The sequence below is a fragment of the Opisthorchis viverrini genome (genome assembly GCF_000715545.1).
Source record: "Opisthorchis viverrini unplaced genomic scaffold opera_v5_581, whole genome shotgun sequence".
Lineage (NCBI taxonomy): Eukaryota > Metazoa > Platyhelminthes > Trematoda > Opisthorchiida > Opisthorchiidae > Opisthorchis > Opisthorchis viverrini.
In genome coordinates this window covers 134,900-153,182 of record NW_008752240.1, presented here as the reverse complement: position 1 = coordinate 153,182, position 18,283 = coordinate 134,900, and the positions used below count along the sequence as shown (strand labels likewise).

The 18,283-nt window shown below is 46.4% G+C and overlaps 1 protein-coding gene across 1 annotated transcript in view; it reads left to right on the top strand.

The window, feature by feature from the left end:
- Positions 1-2,120: 2,120 nt before the first annotated feature.
- Positions 2,121-18,283, top strand: part of T265_11773 (hypothetical protein) — a gene marked incomplete at both ends in the record, with an annotated part of 26,201 nt that continues 10,038 nt past the window's right edge. Inside the window, 4 exon segments of the mRNA XM_009178527.1 lie at positions 2,121-2,207; positions 2,219-2,295; positions 2,598-2,971; positions 14,700-15,465. Coding sequence (XP_009176791.1) covers positions 2,121-2,207; positions 2,219-2,295; positions 2,598-2,971; positions 14,700-15,465 — 1,304 coding nt within the window.

Below are 18,283 nucleotides of genomic sequence, written 5' to 3'. Positions count from 1 at the left end.
TTGCCGCTAGTTGTGAACAAAGCATCCGGGAGGAAGCAGCGGCAGGAGGTTATTTGGATCGTAGCAGCACAGATGCTTTGGCAAGAGGCATATGGCAACTCTCTCTGATTGTGGTGTAGCCCAAAAGTTGCTCGCAAACGGTGAAATTAATATATCGCATTGCCATCGCGAGAGAGCAGACTAGGCAAACATGCGATATTTCACCATGGGCAGCCAAGCACTCGCTGGATCTTTCTCAATGATTTTGAAGTCCATTCTGGCAGCATACTTGAGGGGTCGGTGTGATCGTCCTGGTAGGTTTACACCGTAGAACTCTGCTTCAGTCTACCACAAAACTTGACCCAAAGACATGAGTCATCGTTATCTACAAGCCTTACGTTCTTCAAATCTCGTACGATTTATCCGAAAATAATGCGTGTTTACCGCGATGATAACTCAGAATAGCAATTATTGAGGTCCCAGAACAAAGAAATCGTTATTCGTCTGTTGAAGAAGGATATACGTATCCAAATTCGTTGACAGGTTTGGTACTTCCACATATTTTACCTCTACAAGCACAATTTAGAATCTAGAGAGCTGGTGAACTAGTTCAGCACAGAATTAACAACTTTCATGTATTAGTAACGATTGATTGACATTTCACCCTAGTACATTGGCACCAATTCACAAATTTGTAGTGATTTATAGCCTTGAAGTTTTGCCCACTTAAGCGAATCATCCTTGCATATACTTTGCAGAGAATTTCTCTGGATATGGATGTTCTTCACCATGAAAATTTGAGAAGTTTAAAACTTCATAGTTTGCGAGAATTCAGTTCCAGTTTGCAAACACCGAGCTACCTGTTTTAGGACCATTTCTGTTCCTGGTTTAATGACCTTCCAGATGGTCTCCCAAGTCCGTGTCTGGTTTTCGCGGATGACTTTAAATCCTGGAGTTTAGAATGCTTACGCTCACCACATGGATGCTTAAGCCTCAAAACTGCGGTGATCGAGCTGGCACGTTCACATGAATCACGAAGAGTGCACTCATATGTCATTCGGGAGAGACTCAACGAAACAGTCTGTCGTGCATGGTGAAAGTGGACCAGAAAACCTTACGAGGATAGATACCAAAAATGGATTTAGTTATCTGTCTCTCTTGAAATATGTCCCTCTCATGGCATCATGAAATGTCGGCTGAAAAAGGCACTTGTCGTTTTACGGGTGATTCGGAAAACCATCCCCAGGATTAGTCGCATGGACTTACGGATATCCCATGAGGCCTACGTTCGACTGATTCTTGGGGATGTAATACCCACTTGTGTCTTACTTGATCAAGGTTTGGTTTTTGCTGTTAACCCACATAATACTCGGCGGGGACACAGTAAGATTTTCAAGCTCAGAGCCCACACTTTTATTAGGCAACATTGTTCTCGTTTCGGGTAGTTGGTTGTTCATGCTGCATCTAGTACTCAGTACGAAGCACTCTTAGACGTTCTTTTATTTGAATCGTCACGCTGGCAAGACTGCTGCCCTGCGCTGAGAACTTAAAAATTGGTGCTACAACTTTCAGGTGGACATAAGCCGATAAACGATAAGACCAAACCCAACCTGCGAAGCCTGAGCGATAGCCTCATCATGTGCATCAAACAATTTTACGGGTGATCCGACGCACCTTCCCCCGTATTACTCGCATGAACTTCCAAATACTCTATGGGGCCTACATCAGACCGCTCCTGGAGTACGCCAACCAAGTTGTCTACTCAGGACGTACGAAAGACGTCACCCTCATTGAGCGTGTCCAGCGGGCCGCCACTAGAATGGTTGCCGGCCTCAAATCCGTGGACTACGAAACGCGTCCCGCGATGCTTGATTTCTTTCCCCTGGAGTACCGTCACCTCCGAGTGGACCTAATTCTTACTTACGCCCTGTTTGAACAGAGCTTGGCAAACAGGTTTTTTACCGTTGACCCAGCAAACACCCGGCGAGGACATAGTAAGAAAATTTTCAAGCTCAGGGCACACACATTCATTAGACAAAACTTTTTTCATTTCGGGTAGTAGCTCCGTGGAATGACCTTCCTCCGACGGTTGTACACGCTCCTTCTAGAACCCAATTTAAAGCACTATTAGACATTTGTTTATGCGAATCCCCGCGCTGGTAAGCACACTGCCCGGCGCTGACAACATAAAGAGCAGTGCTACACCCTTTTTTCACTTGTGCTTCCAGGTGAATGATAGCCACTGACCGACAAGAACAAAACCGACCCGGGAAACTTGGGCAAAAGCCTCGATCCTGTGTATCAATCCGTGAATCCGTGAAAGCATGAATCTATGAGTTCATGCAGTGTTTGGGCACCATTTGCAACCGAAGATGTGACCTGAAGCTGAAGCTAAACTGAAAGGATACACTTCTGTCTTTAAAGCAATGCGTTGATCCCTTGCATTGTTCTCTGCAAGCAGTGAGTCTTGCCGTCTGACCCAGTCACCCGCTTCCTGGTCTAATCGTGTCCTGACCAATGAGCGTCCTGTGCTTGCAGCAGCCAGCACGTCTATTCACGGGTCGAAGGCTGCCTGCGGAATTAGCTGAGAATGGATGCAGATTCTTCTGAGGTTTCAGGTGTGATGTATTCTTGGATCTTAGAAATTATCCTTTAGATGTTTTGGATGCTCAGGCTAATGAGGCTTCCGCAGAAAATGTGGACAGCGCGGCGACAACGGTTGCTGGTTCGATCGATGACACATCTGCAGTCAGTGAATCAGTCCATTTGGAGTCTGACGGCGTTGTGCTAGAGGAGCCACCGGAAAGTGAAACAAAAGGACCAGACTATGATGCAGTTGGGGCTGCTGCAGTAGCCGACTTCGATGCAGATGATGATGAGGTGAATGAAGATGATGATACAGTCAATGTCATCATCAAACCGTCTAATAAGGGAGGCATCTATAAGACCGGGACAGCCTATCAAGCAAGATCCGTGGCTCATCCGTCACAGAGTGAGTTACACTTTGTATTCTGACTTTCTGGGATCATGGCAATGTATAGCTTTGGCCCCATGTGTAAACGTTTATTTCACAGAAAGAAGCAATGACCTAAAGATGTAAAAAAATTGCAAGGTGTGTTTCAGGAGTACCTGGGCGACATACGATTCATCCTGGATTCATTTGGGTAGAATGTTTGTCTACTTCCCCTAAAGTTTAAAGATAAGATGGATGAAGGGGTAAAGTGGGACCAGGGAGGAGTTTTTATCGCTGTAGCTTTTGGTGGACTCGTTCAGGGGTTCAGTGGGACAGCCACCATGTGACTGGTGCGTCGTTCAAGCACACCACATCGTTTGTTGACAGTTGAATAGCAAAGCAGTTTTCTGCAATATGGTCTCGAACGTTGAAGAAGGTTCAATTAATGTCTGCTGAGGTGTGTTGTAATGGGATGTATGTCACGGAATGAGTGTAGTTAATTGTGGAGGATTTTGCAGAAAGTAGTCGTTAATATTTAGCGCCCTTACAGTGCACAGCTGCCCTGAAGCTCGTGCTTTCAAGTTGTCCAAGCCTGAGGCAGTCGAAGTGCCGGGGTTGGGGTCCAGCCACGGATCTTCCGCGTGGAAGTTCCACTCATTAGACCGCTCAGCCTGAAGCCACAGAAACAAGTTAAGATATTCCAGTCATTTGTATCATTGGTTCGTCATCTGGAGTGCCAATTTAGGGTCCCATTGTTGTTGCTGTTTGAACTTTCGTTTGATTTTGATTCCCGAAGTGTTAGAGGCGAGTAAAGAAGAATATAAAAGCACATACTTAACGAAGTTGGGGAGAAAGGGCAACAGGACACAGTATTTTCACGCCACCACATGTGCTGAAATCAGGAGAGGATTTGCCGTAGAGAAACGTCCATGGTATGAGCCATATAGAACCGTATATAGAACGTCCGTCGCTAGTCACATTTTCTGACGAGCATCGGAGTAAGGAGCAGATTTGGTTCCTTGGTTTGTACACTCCATGCTTGTATCATTGAAGATGTTGGGTAAAAGGAGTGGTAGACCACAGTCTCCACCTACCAGCAACACCTCCGAACTTCCGTGGTTAAAAATCTGAAGACGCCTTACATCCGTCCACAGGGACCGCGCCTCATGACCATACAACAATACAGCACTTTCAGTGGCCCTCAGTGAACAGGGATATATCTTTTTGACGCCACAAATGGCGCCAAACGTGAACGTGGTTTGGTCCCTTGTGATCCATGCACTGACTATTCATACAAACACACACTACCGTTATATCTAATATGATTACCGGAGTATGTGCTTCTTGAATAGCACGGAACATGTTCCGAGACCGCGCGTTGTAAAGCATGACTTTCACTTTGTAGTTCGAAGACGCTTGCCGAAAGCTGGTGAAAATGGCTTGCGGTGGTCAGTTTACTCAACATTGTGTAGTCTTCGTTCTCGAATATGAGGACGTTGTCGTCCGCGTACTCCAGGTGGACAGTATTCTTACCAGAGACAATTTGAATATCGGAGTTTGAAAGACCTTCCAGCGCTCGCCTCATCACTCCGTTAATAACGAGGCATGTGAAATTAGGGACGAAATTATGCCCACAAACTTGTAGGGCATCTCTTATTTGAGAGCACTAGCCGATCAGCAAGATCGTATGCACCTTTGAAGTCAAGGGACCCCAAACTTGTGTGTCAGTTGTACGTGTGGCCTTACTCTACAACCTGACAGTGTGAAAACTCAGTCGACACAGTCTCTACGCCGCTGCAACCTCGCTTACTGATTACAGGTCAGAGGTTTCGTGACCCCCTTGATACGACGAAGAATTAGGAATGCCGGGAGCCTTGTTACAGCTGACATCTTTTGGTTACTGTGTTCACTGCGAGCACCCTTTCTGAAGATGGGCACCATTACCTACTCATTCCAGTTGTCTGGTACGGCCTCCTCCCGATAAACACACGCTGGCTTAATAGTTCACAGAGCAGGTGGAGGGTCTTCAGGACGAGGAACACGATGACACTGGAGTACGGAATATATTCGGAAGCTTCTTTGGCTGGAGTGGCTCTATATTCGTAGTTCAGGTTTCTGTCAAAGGCCGGCAGTCTGAAGTATTCTGTCAAACGGTTCACCATGCTGGATACGAGAGAGCCACCCTGATCCATAATGGCTTCACTGACAAGCGGCTTCCGAGTACTAGTCGGACGAATCACTTGGAACTATTTGCGGGTATTGCAACCTCTTCTGTTCCTTCAGCTTTTCATATCTACCAGGCTTTCTAGTCTGTGTGACACAGTTTTACATGGTTTCGGATAATGCGTCGAGTTTGGTTGTGATTGTGTCCGAAAGGAATCTGTCACCGGCCCTCCAACACTGTCACGGTCCTATCAGGGGTCCATTACGCGAACGAGGTTGTCGGTTAAAACTCCCAGCTTCGGTCATCTGTCCGCATTGATCGTTCGAATCTGGGATCGAGTCAGCAAACGGGCACTCGAGGAGCCGGTTCTGGTAAGTTTATTAGAATTCTGGGTCCACAAGGTTCTCAATGGCTAAGAAGGATATGCGCTTTGCGTGTCCTTGAAAAACGCAATGGAAAAAAGTAATAAGCAAGTGCATGGTTTTAGCCGATGCAGGTGATCTAGAAGGAGCGGCAGGCCATGATCGACCCTCGCCTCAAGTAACGGATGACAATGTGGTGTATTTGGGTTCGGGCTGGTCCGTTGTTGGGCACTTTGCACTCTGTTCTGGAAAATGGTACTGCGAAGGAACATTCCGTGATTGGCACACATCCGAAACAAACGTTTCGCCTCGTTTCCAGTTCAAGGCAGCACCCAGATTGGCTTGAGGAGTGCTCAACCTACCTATCTGGGCGTTCATGTCACCAACAAATACAATGACATTTGAGCCTTTAACCCATCATAAAAAAGCAACCAGAGGACCGTAGAAGCTGTCCGAGCTACAGTCCGTCGGGTTGTATACGGATACAATAAACTGAGAGCCATGAACCTCATCCTCGGCATTCTCTCACTTACGTTGCCAAATGGACCCCGCAGAGATCACTATCAACGGGTACTTATTCAGGTAGAGACGCTTCAGTTCGACCGCTCAACACAATACTCACCCCGGCATACCCAGCTGTAGCGGTCTCCGCGTCACCAGATGTGCGCAGCCACAAGCGGAAAGAGAGCCGGTGGTTCTTGCGTCTTGGATTCGTTCCTGTTTCAGAGTACATCATTGCAGAAGCCTAGCCTACGACCAACAACCGCCTGTTGTCTTGCTTGCTTCGGTTTGCGAACACCGAACACCTCTTTCGCTATATCGCGGACAGTTTTCGTCTGAGACAATTGTGCAAGAATTATGACAGGGATTTCAACATCCTGGCGACCCAGAATCCTAACCTGTCTTTTCTCGGGTGTTTCACGAACAACGGTCACACAACTTTTCAAACCGACTGTATCTGTCTGCAGCTGTAGCTGGTAGGAGCAGTGAATTGTTGGTCGTATCAGTGAACAGGAACTAGGAACCGTGGGAGATCATTCCATGCTATCGACGATGGAGGACCCAACCGTCTTACCCCTAAACCAAGAACCGGTCCTTCACGCACATCAAAACCCATGTTCTGTGATTCAGTATGCCTAAGTTAACCTTTGGTGGCAAGCCAGTGCAGTCGGAAGAAGACTTCTCAAGCGGTCTTACTAGGATATCCGTGATCACCATTCGGTGCGGTTCTATTTTTTACACCATGCAATCGCGCAAAAACAGGTTTTATGATAAAAAAATCTATACCTTTGTCCGACTTGGCACGATTGAGGCCCTTCTGTGAGCCTTTTCTTCTCGAAATACCCAGTAGGTCCATATAAATGACCGTGCTATATCGACTATAGCTGCAACTGTGGAAACCCCTCCTGTGATTCGTGCTTTAACCTATGTTGCTTCTGGTAGAGGCCAGTCCACCAAGCACTGTGCAACAAAAGTAGTGAGCCGGTGAAAAACAGCACGGAGAATAACCGAGGGATAGCATGCCTTGGTCAGCCACCTTACTACCTCGTTCACCAACCGAAGAAGATGTGGACACCAAATTGAAAGCCTTACGGCATCAACCACGAACATAAATGAGGTTGAACGTCTGAATTGTTTCCTAGCTACTCCGAAAATGGAGAAGTTCCTAGAGAGGCTTGTAAATATGGCGCCTGGAAGGTAAATCAGCTGTCGAACGGGTTAGATGTAAAGACACAACTTCGGACTCTGATCAGACAATTCAATCGGAACTTTTTGTTCCCAACGCATGTCCTTATTTGGTTACTTCGTAATACTTATACCACTTGTCCCTCAGTTCTGTTTTACGACTCAGCGCGCCACATAGCGGACTGAACAGCGGATCCCCAGGTAACACTCTGGTGTATTAACACTGGGAGCACAAAAAATTCCACACATTATCTACACCAACTTAGTTTTTTAAATTTCATTTTGTTAGCTTCTTGAACCGAAATAGTTAATTTACAGGGTATTTCATAACTATTTTGGCAATCTCACTGGTACGATTCACTTTTCAAATCAAGTTATTTGTGCGGTAGTTGGACTGAAACTGGTGCAGCACTGATGAGAAAAAATTGGTATTTTCAAAATACTTTGAAACTTCATAGCATATGGTCTAACTAAGCTTATTCATGAAGATCTCAAAAATGATGGGAGCTAATTTTATATTTTAGGATAAAAGGGCGAATACAGGTAGTTTTTGGATAATACAGACGAATTAAGGTACTTCTTGACCGTCTTTTAAAGTAACAGCGTGTGGAATCAACGAATGTCTACAATGCAATTAGGCTAGACCGAAACATGGAGATATGTTGCCACTGCCAGAATGCGTATAAAACCTAGCACTTGGAACGCGTTACGATTGCTGTACGGTTTTCAATCTAGTGGGATTCTAAACTTAGTCACGGACGATGTTCTGTCAGAGCAGTACACTTTTTCTGAATTGCAGTGTAGACAGCAACATTCCAACTACCACTTTGTTTGGGGTGCAACAGAATGCCGGTCCGCTTTACTCGTGATATTAAGGGACGATTTGTTCAACCACCCACTCTCTACTTCGTGTAGTGGAGGGAGCAGGCGGTTTTTCATCTCTAACGCACCCTTGAATATTTGATTTTGGTCAGGTTTCACAACAGTGTCGAGTTTGCATCGAGTTCTTTACGCAGTTACCGTGATGAAAAGCGCTTTCGTAGTAGAATTACATGCAATCCCCGCCTCGGATTTGAACAAAGAACGACGTAGTCTGAGGTCGCGTGTAATGTGACTCCAGGGGTAAGTGTGTTAGGGCTTATCCAGTGGGCTAATGTGGATGAAGTTTGAGTAGCGCATCCTGAGCTCCTTATTAGGGGAAGTTATAGCCGAACAAGTTGACATCTCTTTGGGAAAAAGTTGAAATGGTCGTGGAGAACTTAAGAATAATGAAAGGCTTGAATACTACTGTTCTAATGTTAACTTCCGAGCCCCATCTGTCGACTACGGTCGGCAGCGCTGGATGCATTTTGTAAGCCAATTACACATATATCAGTACTGTGTTCAGCCTCAATGGTCATGCTGTCACGCTAATTTACCGCTGGCCAACAGTGTTATTGGCATTCAGGAAGAACGCTGTTTGCTACTCCAAGTGTCACAAATCAAGAAGCGGGCAGTGTGACCTGGCATAAGAATCTCTCTTACCGACTTTCAGGTGCCACGAACCTTGCCAATGTTAGGCTAAATACAAATATCAGTGGCGGTAATGTTGTTCAGTTCTATCTCGGTTGTCCGAATGAGTGGTCGGATGTGCAGACTGATTGCCAATAACCATCACTTTCCCTCACCTTTCTCCAGTCTCTTTATCACGGTGCTTTTCTTGAATAAGACCATGATGGTAAAGCACCGGTGTTCCGTTTTAGTTTCTCTAGGTGTGGTGGGATGAGGCTTTTCGCTACTGTATATGTTCATTTATCTGTGCTAACCACTTGAGATACCTAGAGTCACTCTTCAGTTTCCGACGCCCAGTCTGTGTTTGCTCTTCATGTTTTCCCTGCGATGCAAGCGCAGCACTAACCTAACACATAGGAATCATTTATTCTAAGCCGGTCTATTCAAACAATACTAGTTCCGCTTTTCTAGGAGACGAGCTATGAAGCGGATAGGTAAAATAGAACAGGGTACACACATCCCCAAACGTGATTGGGAAGGTCCAGTGTAGAAACCGAACCTTGGTGTGTTAATCGCTTCTCCCGTCCATTGTAACGACGCCGTGTTCCGTTGCCTTTATGGTTCCGAGAGTGTTTTTATCTCCAACGTCCTTCGTTTGAATTAGCTTTTTGCCGTCGCCCCCATCACACGCTTGAGGTGTCATTGTTGCCTAATAAGCTTATATGCTAATAGCGTTTTGGCGCATGATTGCCCTTCCAAATATTTCCATATTTATTGTTCAACTGGTCTACATAAGAGATTTGAGGAACTACCGCCTGAAAAATTCATCACGATAAAAATGCTTAGTCCAACTTGTAGACTGTTCACAATGTGCCGAAAACATGGGGGTTCCGGCCGTCATGGCCTTTTACAGTTAAATGTCTTAAAGAAAAGTCAGATTTCAGGCAAAGTCAAACTCCCTTAGTTTATTAATATCCCACCCATGATAGGAAGAATAAAAAAACATTCCTTCCCCGCAGATGCAATAGTTCGCACCAGATCAATGTCCACAGTAAAGCGGTGGAGGTGGAGGTTATATGCAGATATGCTGTGGGTGTGCTGTTTATGTATAATAACACCACTTAACTGCCAGGACTGTCTGTTTCCATCCACTAGCATATCACGTCTACGGATGTACATGGATAATTGTACGACACCTAAGCACTAGGGGTGCGCCACAGCTTATTGGTTTGATTCTTTAGTTGCTGTGGAGTTTTCCCTCAGAGCTCTTTGGCTTCCGTCTAACACAAGGCTGAAAAATCGACCCATTGCTACAGGCAGTTTAGATGGCCAGTTTACTATACCCTGGAGTTGTGGCCAATGCGATAGGCTGGTTAAGTTGGTTCTACTGAACCAAATCGCTCGTGCTACCTCCTTACTGCTTTTTTGCTCCTAAGTGATCCATGTCACTGTTCCTACTTCTATGAGTTTCGTCCATACGGAGAAAAACCGTTTCCTATCTGGCTTTACCTGAGCAGCGGATGTAGGCGGTAGATGTGAGCGGTGATCTGCCATTTGTCAATTCCCAAACCTTATACTAGCAACACCTTACGTGCCTCCCTGATGTGTCTGCAGCTGGGGTCTACATAAGAGTGATTATATACATGGACAGGGGAGGAGTTAAGAGGTAACAATGGAGAAAGATGGGAGTCATAAGCAGTTACATGCTTTCGCTTGTTTCTGTCACGTGCATCGGCTATGGCGACCCGGCTGGTGTCACTACCTGACGGCTGGTGTGATATAAAGATACTTTCGTTCATGAACTTTTATATAAGCTGATATATACTCAGGGCCTCCAAACCTGGACAGGGGTGATTGTAGTCCTCAATCAAAGCATTTGACTAAAATAAATAAATAAAAAATCGTTCAGCTATAGCACTCTTTCGGTGCGTAGTGCCATGCTAACGTAAGAATTCAGTAAGGTTGGGATACTACCAGGTTGCCCAAGCCTAGACCGGAGCAGTCGAGATGCTAAGGTTGTGCTCGAACCACGGAACGTCCGGTCCGTATGCTGGCGCCCTAATCGCTAAGCCATCTCGAGCCTCTTGACTCAAAAGCCTGACCACAAAGCAGCGGTGATCGGCATGAGACTACTTGTATGGCCCAAATTTTAAGGAGAAAACTCCCACACTTGCTCCAACTTTTTCTCCGTTGACCAGCTAATTGTAGTGACTCTATGGATGTTAACTAAGCATCTTCCAGTGCAGCCCAATCGGTTACCGTCGAACTCAAATTCAATCTCTGTTATGTCTTGATGTACGGTAGTACAACTCTGTGTCGGTCCCTTGGCTTCCCGCTCCGCCCACTATGGTATAGCAAAAGGCACGGTAGCTCTACACAGCCCTTTATGGAGACAAAGGAAAATCATTACAACTGTATTTATAGGGTAGTCACAGAGTGTTCCACAAGGTCGTGCCAGAGTGTCCGTGAGGGGGCGAGAAGCGTCGAGTCAAGGTACTTGGCTCGGATTGGCTGGCATTCTGACCAATCAGGGCATGCCTACGTCTGGCCCATGTCCTGCACGTGACACATGCGTCCAAATGATGTGATGTTCGGTTATTAGGGACGGCTGGCCCCCGAACACCTCCCACTTGAGAGGGCTGTCCAACCGACTGCTGCTTTGAACTCCACTGTGACGACTCATGGAGGTTCTGTCGCACGTCGGTCCGTCCCTGGGGCTGCCAGCATGCTGATCTGGAATCCGGTACCCTCCACTTGGGAGGTATGTCACGGCTGTCCGGTTTCCAATGCGACGTGGTCCCCTCACCAGACCGCAGTCTGTTGCCTGAAGTTGGTTCACTTGACGCGGATGTGCTGATGTTCTTACGTGTGCCTCGTGTTTGACATCGTCGACCCTGCGTCCACCGTGGAGAGCATTCCTCATATATTTGAATCGGTGGCTGGTCTCTGTGTGACTGTTGTGGCGTTCCTCCTGCCGCCCCCCCCCTATCTTGACTTTCCGGATAGTAGTAGAACGATTTGCCTGAACCTGCGACTGTAAACTGAACGGTTCAGATCGCGGGTGAAACGTTGCGGGCTGCTGGGAGGGTTCACCAAATTGCACTGAGGTGAGAGGGCTACCGCTGCCGGACGCCAGAAGCTGAATAGTCGCTGTGTCGCGTATGCTCCATCTGGTCTCCGGTTTGGCTGTAACTGTAGCGACCACAAAATCGTCAGGACGTGATGTTCTCGTGAACGTATCGGGGCCGTTTGCAGTTGTTTCGTCACAAACGGCATTGAGGGGTTCATCCAACAGTTGAAGCTCATTAATCCAATCCAGGCCCAAGAGATCAAGGCCTGTGTAGTTCGTGAGGTAGCAAGTGCCATTGAGATGAATTCCCTTGAACGTTACGGAACAGTTCAGCTTCCCGGTCAGTTTGAGGCTTCCACCAGATGCATTATGAACGATGCACTTTGTGGGTTCCACTGGTGGCCTTCCAATTTCGTTCCAGGTTCGTTTTGAAATCAGGGTGAGGTCAGAACCTGTATCCAGTTGGAGAGTAACTGGTGTGCCATTGATACATAATGTGACAAATTTACGTCGACCAGGTGATTTCATCCTGAATGTGGCGGTCATAGGCTCTGCCTGCGTCCTTTTGTCGGGTCGGTGTTTGCGCGAGCTCCTGAAGTTGTCTCTGCAGCATTCTTCTTTGTGACCCTTTCGACTGCACTTACTGCACCTGTGGTTCCGGTAGGGACAGTGGCGTGAATAGTGCCATTCTTCACAAAACCAACAGGGTGTGGGCGGTTTTCTTGGAGTTCGTTTTGAACTTGACTTCCTTTTGGAAGTTACTTTGCATACCATATTAGGCTGAGAGAATTTGGAATGTCCAATCATCGCAGCTTCAGCCTTGAGATTGATAAGATGCTGGCATTCGGTGGTAAGTTTCTGAAGCGTCAACTCTGGATCCTGTTCAATTCGATTCAGTAGCCGGGTCCGAATATCTGCATCGTGTGGTGATTGAAGACCAGCCACAAAGATGAGACACTTGAATTGATCCTCGGTCATGGAGCTGAGCTGAAAGCGTTCGCATTCTCTGTTGACCACACCGGCATATGTGATGAAATCCTCAGTATCCCTTTTGGTAATCTTGAGACACTGATAACGAATATTGAACAAGGAACTTTGTTCACCGAATATTTGGGCCAGAATTTTGACAGCATCTGCGAAACCAAGGTCACGAGGGAGTTTGGGGAGAATGAAATTTGTGAACCGATCGTGTTCAGCTGTCCCCAGTTTCCGCAGCAACAGTCGAACTTTCCATGCATCATCAAACTGAGCAAAGTCGGTTTGAAACATGTCTTCATATTTCTTGAACCAACTTTCGAAAGTTCGTCCAGATTCAGCATCAAAATTGAATTCGGTAATTGAGCTGGCAGCAGCATCTGCGGAAGAAGACGGAGGCTCACCCGTTTTTGTCGCATTCACCGACATGCTGTGCATCAGAGATTCAACAAGCCTCAGTTGTGCTTCTTCGAACTGCTTCTGTTGTTGCTGTAAGATTAATTTGAGTTGCTCTGCCGAAATTGACATCGTGGGTTCGGGTTGTCGCCAGTTGTTATAGCTTGCTGAACGGTCGTGCAACTCTGTGTCGGTCCCTTGGCTTCCCGCTCCGCCCACTATGGTATAGCAAAAGGCACGGTAGCTCTACACAGCCCTTTATGGAGACAAAGGAAAATCATTACAACTGTATTTATAGGGTAGTCACAGAGTGTTCCACAAGGTCGTGCCAGAGTGTCCGTGAGGGGGCGAGAAGCGTCGAGTCAAGGTACTTGGCTCGGATTGGCTGGCATTCTGACCAATCAGGGCATGCCTACGTCTGGCCCATGTCCTGCACGTGACACATGCGTCCAAATGATGTGATGTTCGGTTATTAGGGACGGCTGGCCCCCGAACAATCTCTTCGCAACGAAATCGAAGGAAGGTGTTCTGAAAAGAGGAGACCTCATTCACTGACGTGCAGTTGATCTGGACAGACGTCACTGCGTTGATGAACATATTTGGAGAGCTTTTTAATTCAGCTCCCTATTGTTACAGGTGCACATGCCCAATCTATCACATCACTCAAGCTTGAACGTGTTCGCCCGTTTGTACATGGTGAGTGAGATGTCTCCAGTGTACGATGGTGAAGTACTGCTAGCGTGCGAAACTCGCGTATCAGTTGTCTGAAGTTCAAAACCAACGTCTCAGAAATCTGCACTGCTGGTGAACGAAAGTAGACTTCAGTGCCTCCCTGTTTCGTGGATGCTCGTGGAGACAGGATAACTATTGGAACATGAGTCATGTGGAAATAACTTGCAACAGCCTGACATCTACTTACAATAGGTGATTCGTAGCTGTCCTCAGTGTTCTTTCTGTTAACAGGCAGCCATTGAGGGTATGGAGACTGTCAAGGATGGCTCATTTGGTTAGAGCGTGAATTTACTGACCGGAAGGTCCGTGGTCCGAACCCGATCTCTGCCTCTAGACCTCCTCTGTCTAGGCTTGGGCAACCTGGCGGTATCCCAGCCTTCGTGCTTCCCTCGAGTGGCATGGCAGCTAGGCACCGAAAAGGTGTTACAGACGAGCAGTTTTTAGAGGTGTGGTTAGGAATAACTGATTACCGTTCTTATTTCCGTTAAACTGAGGAAAAGTTTGATAGTGTGAAGGACGTCTAAAGATATTTCGGTAAAAACATCTACCCTTTCCCTAACGCCCTCAAGATGTTTCCAGGTCGTCCCTCAAGAAGGACTGTCTGTATCCTTGATCGGTAAAGTTATACGTTGTGCCAAATAATTCACTTTCTGCCGTTGTCCTTTTGAGCCTCACGAGCAGTCACAGAAATGTATCCAGCACTCGTTGGTGGTGATGGGTTTGCTGGTCAAAACGACAACTCAAACCCATAAGTATACTCAAATAACAACAATGCACCCACATTGCAGTCTTGTGAACTCATCTTGAAATGTAGGGTTCAGCCAAAAGTTCAACCCTGTCCATTTTACGCCCGTTGTGACTTCTTGACTGCTTTCCATCCTTTTTCTGCAGTCAGTAAAGCCTCTCGGCAGGGCATAGAATTGGATGATCCTGGAGACATCAACGGTGTTCCTACGCTTGAATTTAATTTATCTACGTTGGGCGAGGAAGACAAACCCTGGAAACGCCCGGGGGCTGACATAACTGACTATTTCAATTATGGATTCACGGAGGAAACTTGGGTTCAGTATTGTGAAAAACAGAAGATTTTGAGACAAGAGTATGCTAATGCGACTATCAAACCTGTGTTAGCCACTGGAGGTACTGGACTTCTCCAGCGATTGCGATCAGGCGGGCTAGGCACCAACGCTCGTGCTTACGATAACTTCAAACAGGCAAACATTAACGTTATTAATTTGAGTAACGCTGCAACCACAAACCGAGGTGGAGCTGCTGGTTTATTGACACAAAAGAACCCTTCCGATGCCAGTTCTGCTCTTATCAACGGCGTAGCTAACGCGTCGGGGTTGTTGGCTCCGTTCACACAGCCTCCACCTGGTTATCCGGCTGCTACATCTCAGACAGAGGGTGCAGCCACCTTCACAATACCGCCTCCTGGCTTTCCAAATCAGTTGCTCACTGGGCCCAATGCGACAGGTGCTGCAGGACTGTTCCCAAATATGGCATTACCACCACCTATTTTGGGTGCACTTTCCAATTGGCCTGGATCTGTTGGCCTGTCAGGTTTATTGGCTGGTGGTGACACAATCATCGATCCCACTACAGGACAGATTTCTAGCCTCCTGGAACATGGTGGCCGGAGTCCAGAATCCGTGTAGTAAGTTTTTGTGTAGGTGCACAGACAAATTATCCTCTATGTTACTTTTCCACCACATAAATCGAATAACCGTACTTTTTGATGATCCGTTATACCGTATAATAGTTTTGAAGACGCGTTCGAAGTAGATATACAGGGAACTTTCATTTTGATGGAGGTTGAATGGAGTGATTTTAACTCCGCTTTTGGCTGGTGGATAATGCTCGTCGTTTGGAATGATTTTTGTGCCGTCCGTGACCAAGTGGAACAATGGATGAGCTTGGTTGACTTCTAGTAAAGGTGTGGTACTTCCCCCATCGGAAACCTCCCACGAACAAGCGCCGCTTTCGTGGTACAAATTTTGTGCTACAGGGTTTTCCGATCTAAACCGCCATCAAAGACGCAAATCTCCACAAGCGAAGTGAAAATGTGAAAGTAGGGTCAAACTTCTACACTTACTCGATATTCATTAGGGGCATAGTAACTTTTTGTTTTCATTGTAACCCGTCATCTTTTGTTCGTAATCATCTGGATTGTGGGCTGCCACCAGCAGACAACTAACACGTTACGTATGCCATTAACGAATGTATAAAGAACACAATTAACATTCGATTCAGGTGAAGCGAGGTAATACACCAGAAATTCACGAACTTTATTTAAGGTATTCGGATGCAGCGAGAATTTGATTAAATTGATGCAGAGAAGTTGTTTTTAGTCCGCTTCATCAGGAATCACACTGACCAGGAATACATATTGGTGTCTCACAGTGGGAAGATGTATTGTGCCGTTAACTGAAATCTCCGAGTGTATTGTACAAGTATTTCGTTGTTTAATGCTCCTCAAAATGGCATTCCAGTGTTTTAAAAACAGGGATTTTAAAGTCCGTACTGTTGCCCTACTGGTACGTCGGTCCTGCCACCAATAACTTTTTTCCTGAACACATTTTCGGCAATGCACCCCTAAGATGGTAGCTTCATCATTTCATACTTTGCAGCAATTCATCCGTGGTCTACATGCGACAAGGTCCACTATTGGACTCCTGGTAAAAGGAACCAGCGGACATTTTTAGTTATAATCTCGTTGTTTGAGCGACAGAGCAGCCACCCGTCCCATAGTTATGAGGTGGTTAGACGCATTAGGGCCCGAACCCTCAGGCACTGGTGCTTCCACAAACGACAGCTGAGGCACCTAAGAGCCTAAGCAATCGCATGGGGGTTGTTAGGTTGATGGGATCCTTCCTCCGGGTGGCATGGCAGCTAGGCACCGGAAGGGTGTTACAGCTGAACAGATATTTATTATAGTTATATTGTATAACCCAGCACCATGGAAGCATTAGCCAAAACTCTGTTTCAAATACCCCTAAATCAAATTATCGGACCAAGTTAGGCTCCCTTGTTTTTGTACCAGAAAATGCAACTATACTGGATTTAGTGGTGTCCGACATTCTGAATTCCACTTAAATTAGCTACAAAGAGTTCGAGCAAACCAGAAGCAAAACATTTTTGTGGCATCGTTTGAACTATCAGGAATCTGAAGACTGAATCATGTTACAGTGGCCAGACAGTTGCAAGTGCTTACGAAAACTACAACTAATTAAGTTAAAACGTAATCGTTACCCTTCAGCTCATATTCGGCTAAATTAACATGTCACTGAATATCAGCATTCGCAACAAAGTTAGCGTAAGTTGCTCAGATTTCACGAAACTCAGTTGTTTGACTCTACTTGTTAACCGGGAAGCCAACCCTTTATTTTTTCTTAGTGGATCGTAGCCTCCAGTCGTGCTCTACACCTTTAGTAAATGTCTCACCTGACAGCACACGCCTTGCGGCATATCTATTATCTGATTGACCCATTTCTCACTCGTTTCCCTGTTTAGGAGCATTTCGATGTTTAACTCAAATAACCGCTTTCAGACTCCACGACAACCAAATCCCTTACTTCGGTCAATACTTGTTTAGTGTGAATCGGTTCTGATGAGTGGGTTGTTCTCCGAGCTCAGAAGTTTCGTTGCAGATCTTTCGTTGTCGATCGCAGTGACACCATTAGAGCGCAGCGGTATAGTGAGGAGCCGAAGTTTAGGACTCGGAGCCGTGCCCTTCCATGATAAAGTCGATAATGCAACATATCACGCTGAGCTTAATCTACACACTTACGTAAGTTAAAAATCAGCAACTTAGTCGGACAGCTTCAGCGGAACGGATCCACTCTAGAGCTAATAGAAGCAGGACCATCAGTTAGGAGCTAGCTTAGCCAGACTTAAAAACTAGCTGAGCATCCATCAATCGAAACACAATGCAACCGACCAGCCTCTCATGAAGAGACTGAACCTGACCGTACTTTGGTGGTTCGTGCGCATCTGTGAACCAGTGAGCTGGCTGTCCGTGCGCGCAGAGTCTCATACCAGTTTGCTCAATGTTCTGACCAACACAACCTCCTGGTCCTCCAGGTTGGGGGTTGGGTCATGTGTGGTAACTAGTTCCATAGAAATGGTAATGCACATGCATTTCCCTCCAAACATCGCCGCCTTTTGGTCAGTGTTCTGACCCAACCTCCTGGTCCTCCAGGTTGGGGGTTGGGTCATGTGTGGTAACTAGTTCCATAGAAATGGTAATGCACATGCATTTCCCTCCAAACATCGCCGCCTTTTGGTCAGGCATTTGAGCCCAAAGCTTTGGCCAAGGACTCTAGTCGTCTTGCCGTCTTGGCGTAGCATCCCAACACATGAATTACACACTTACAGATAGAAAGAAAGGAAAAGAGAAAGTGTTCAGGTGTAGCACCCTTCCGGTGCCTAGCTGCCATGCCCCCCTCCCCCTCCCTCTGCAACTTCGGGGACTG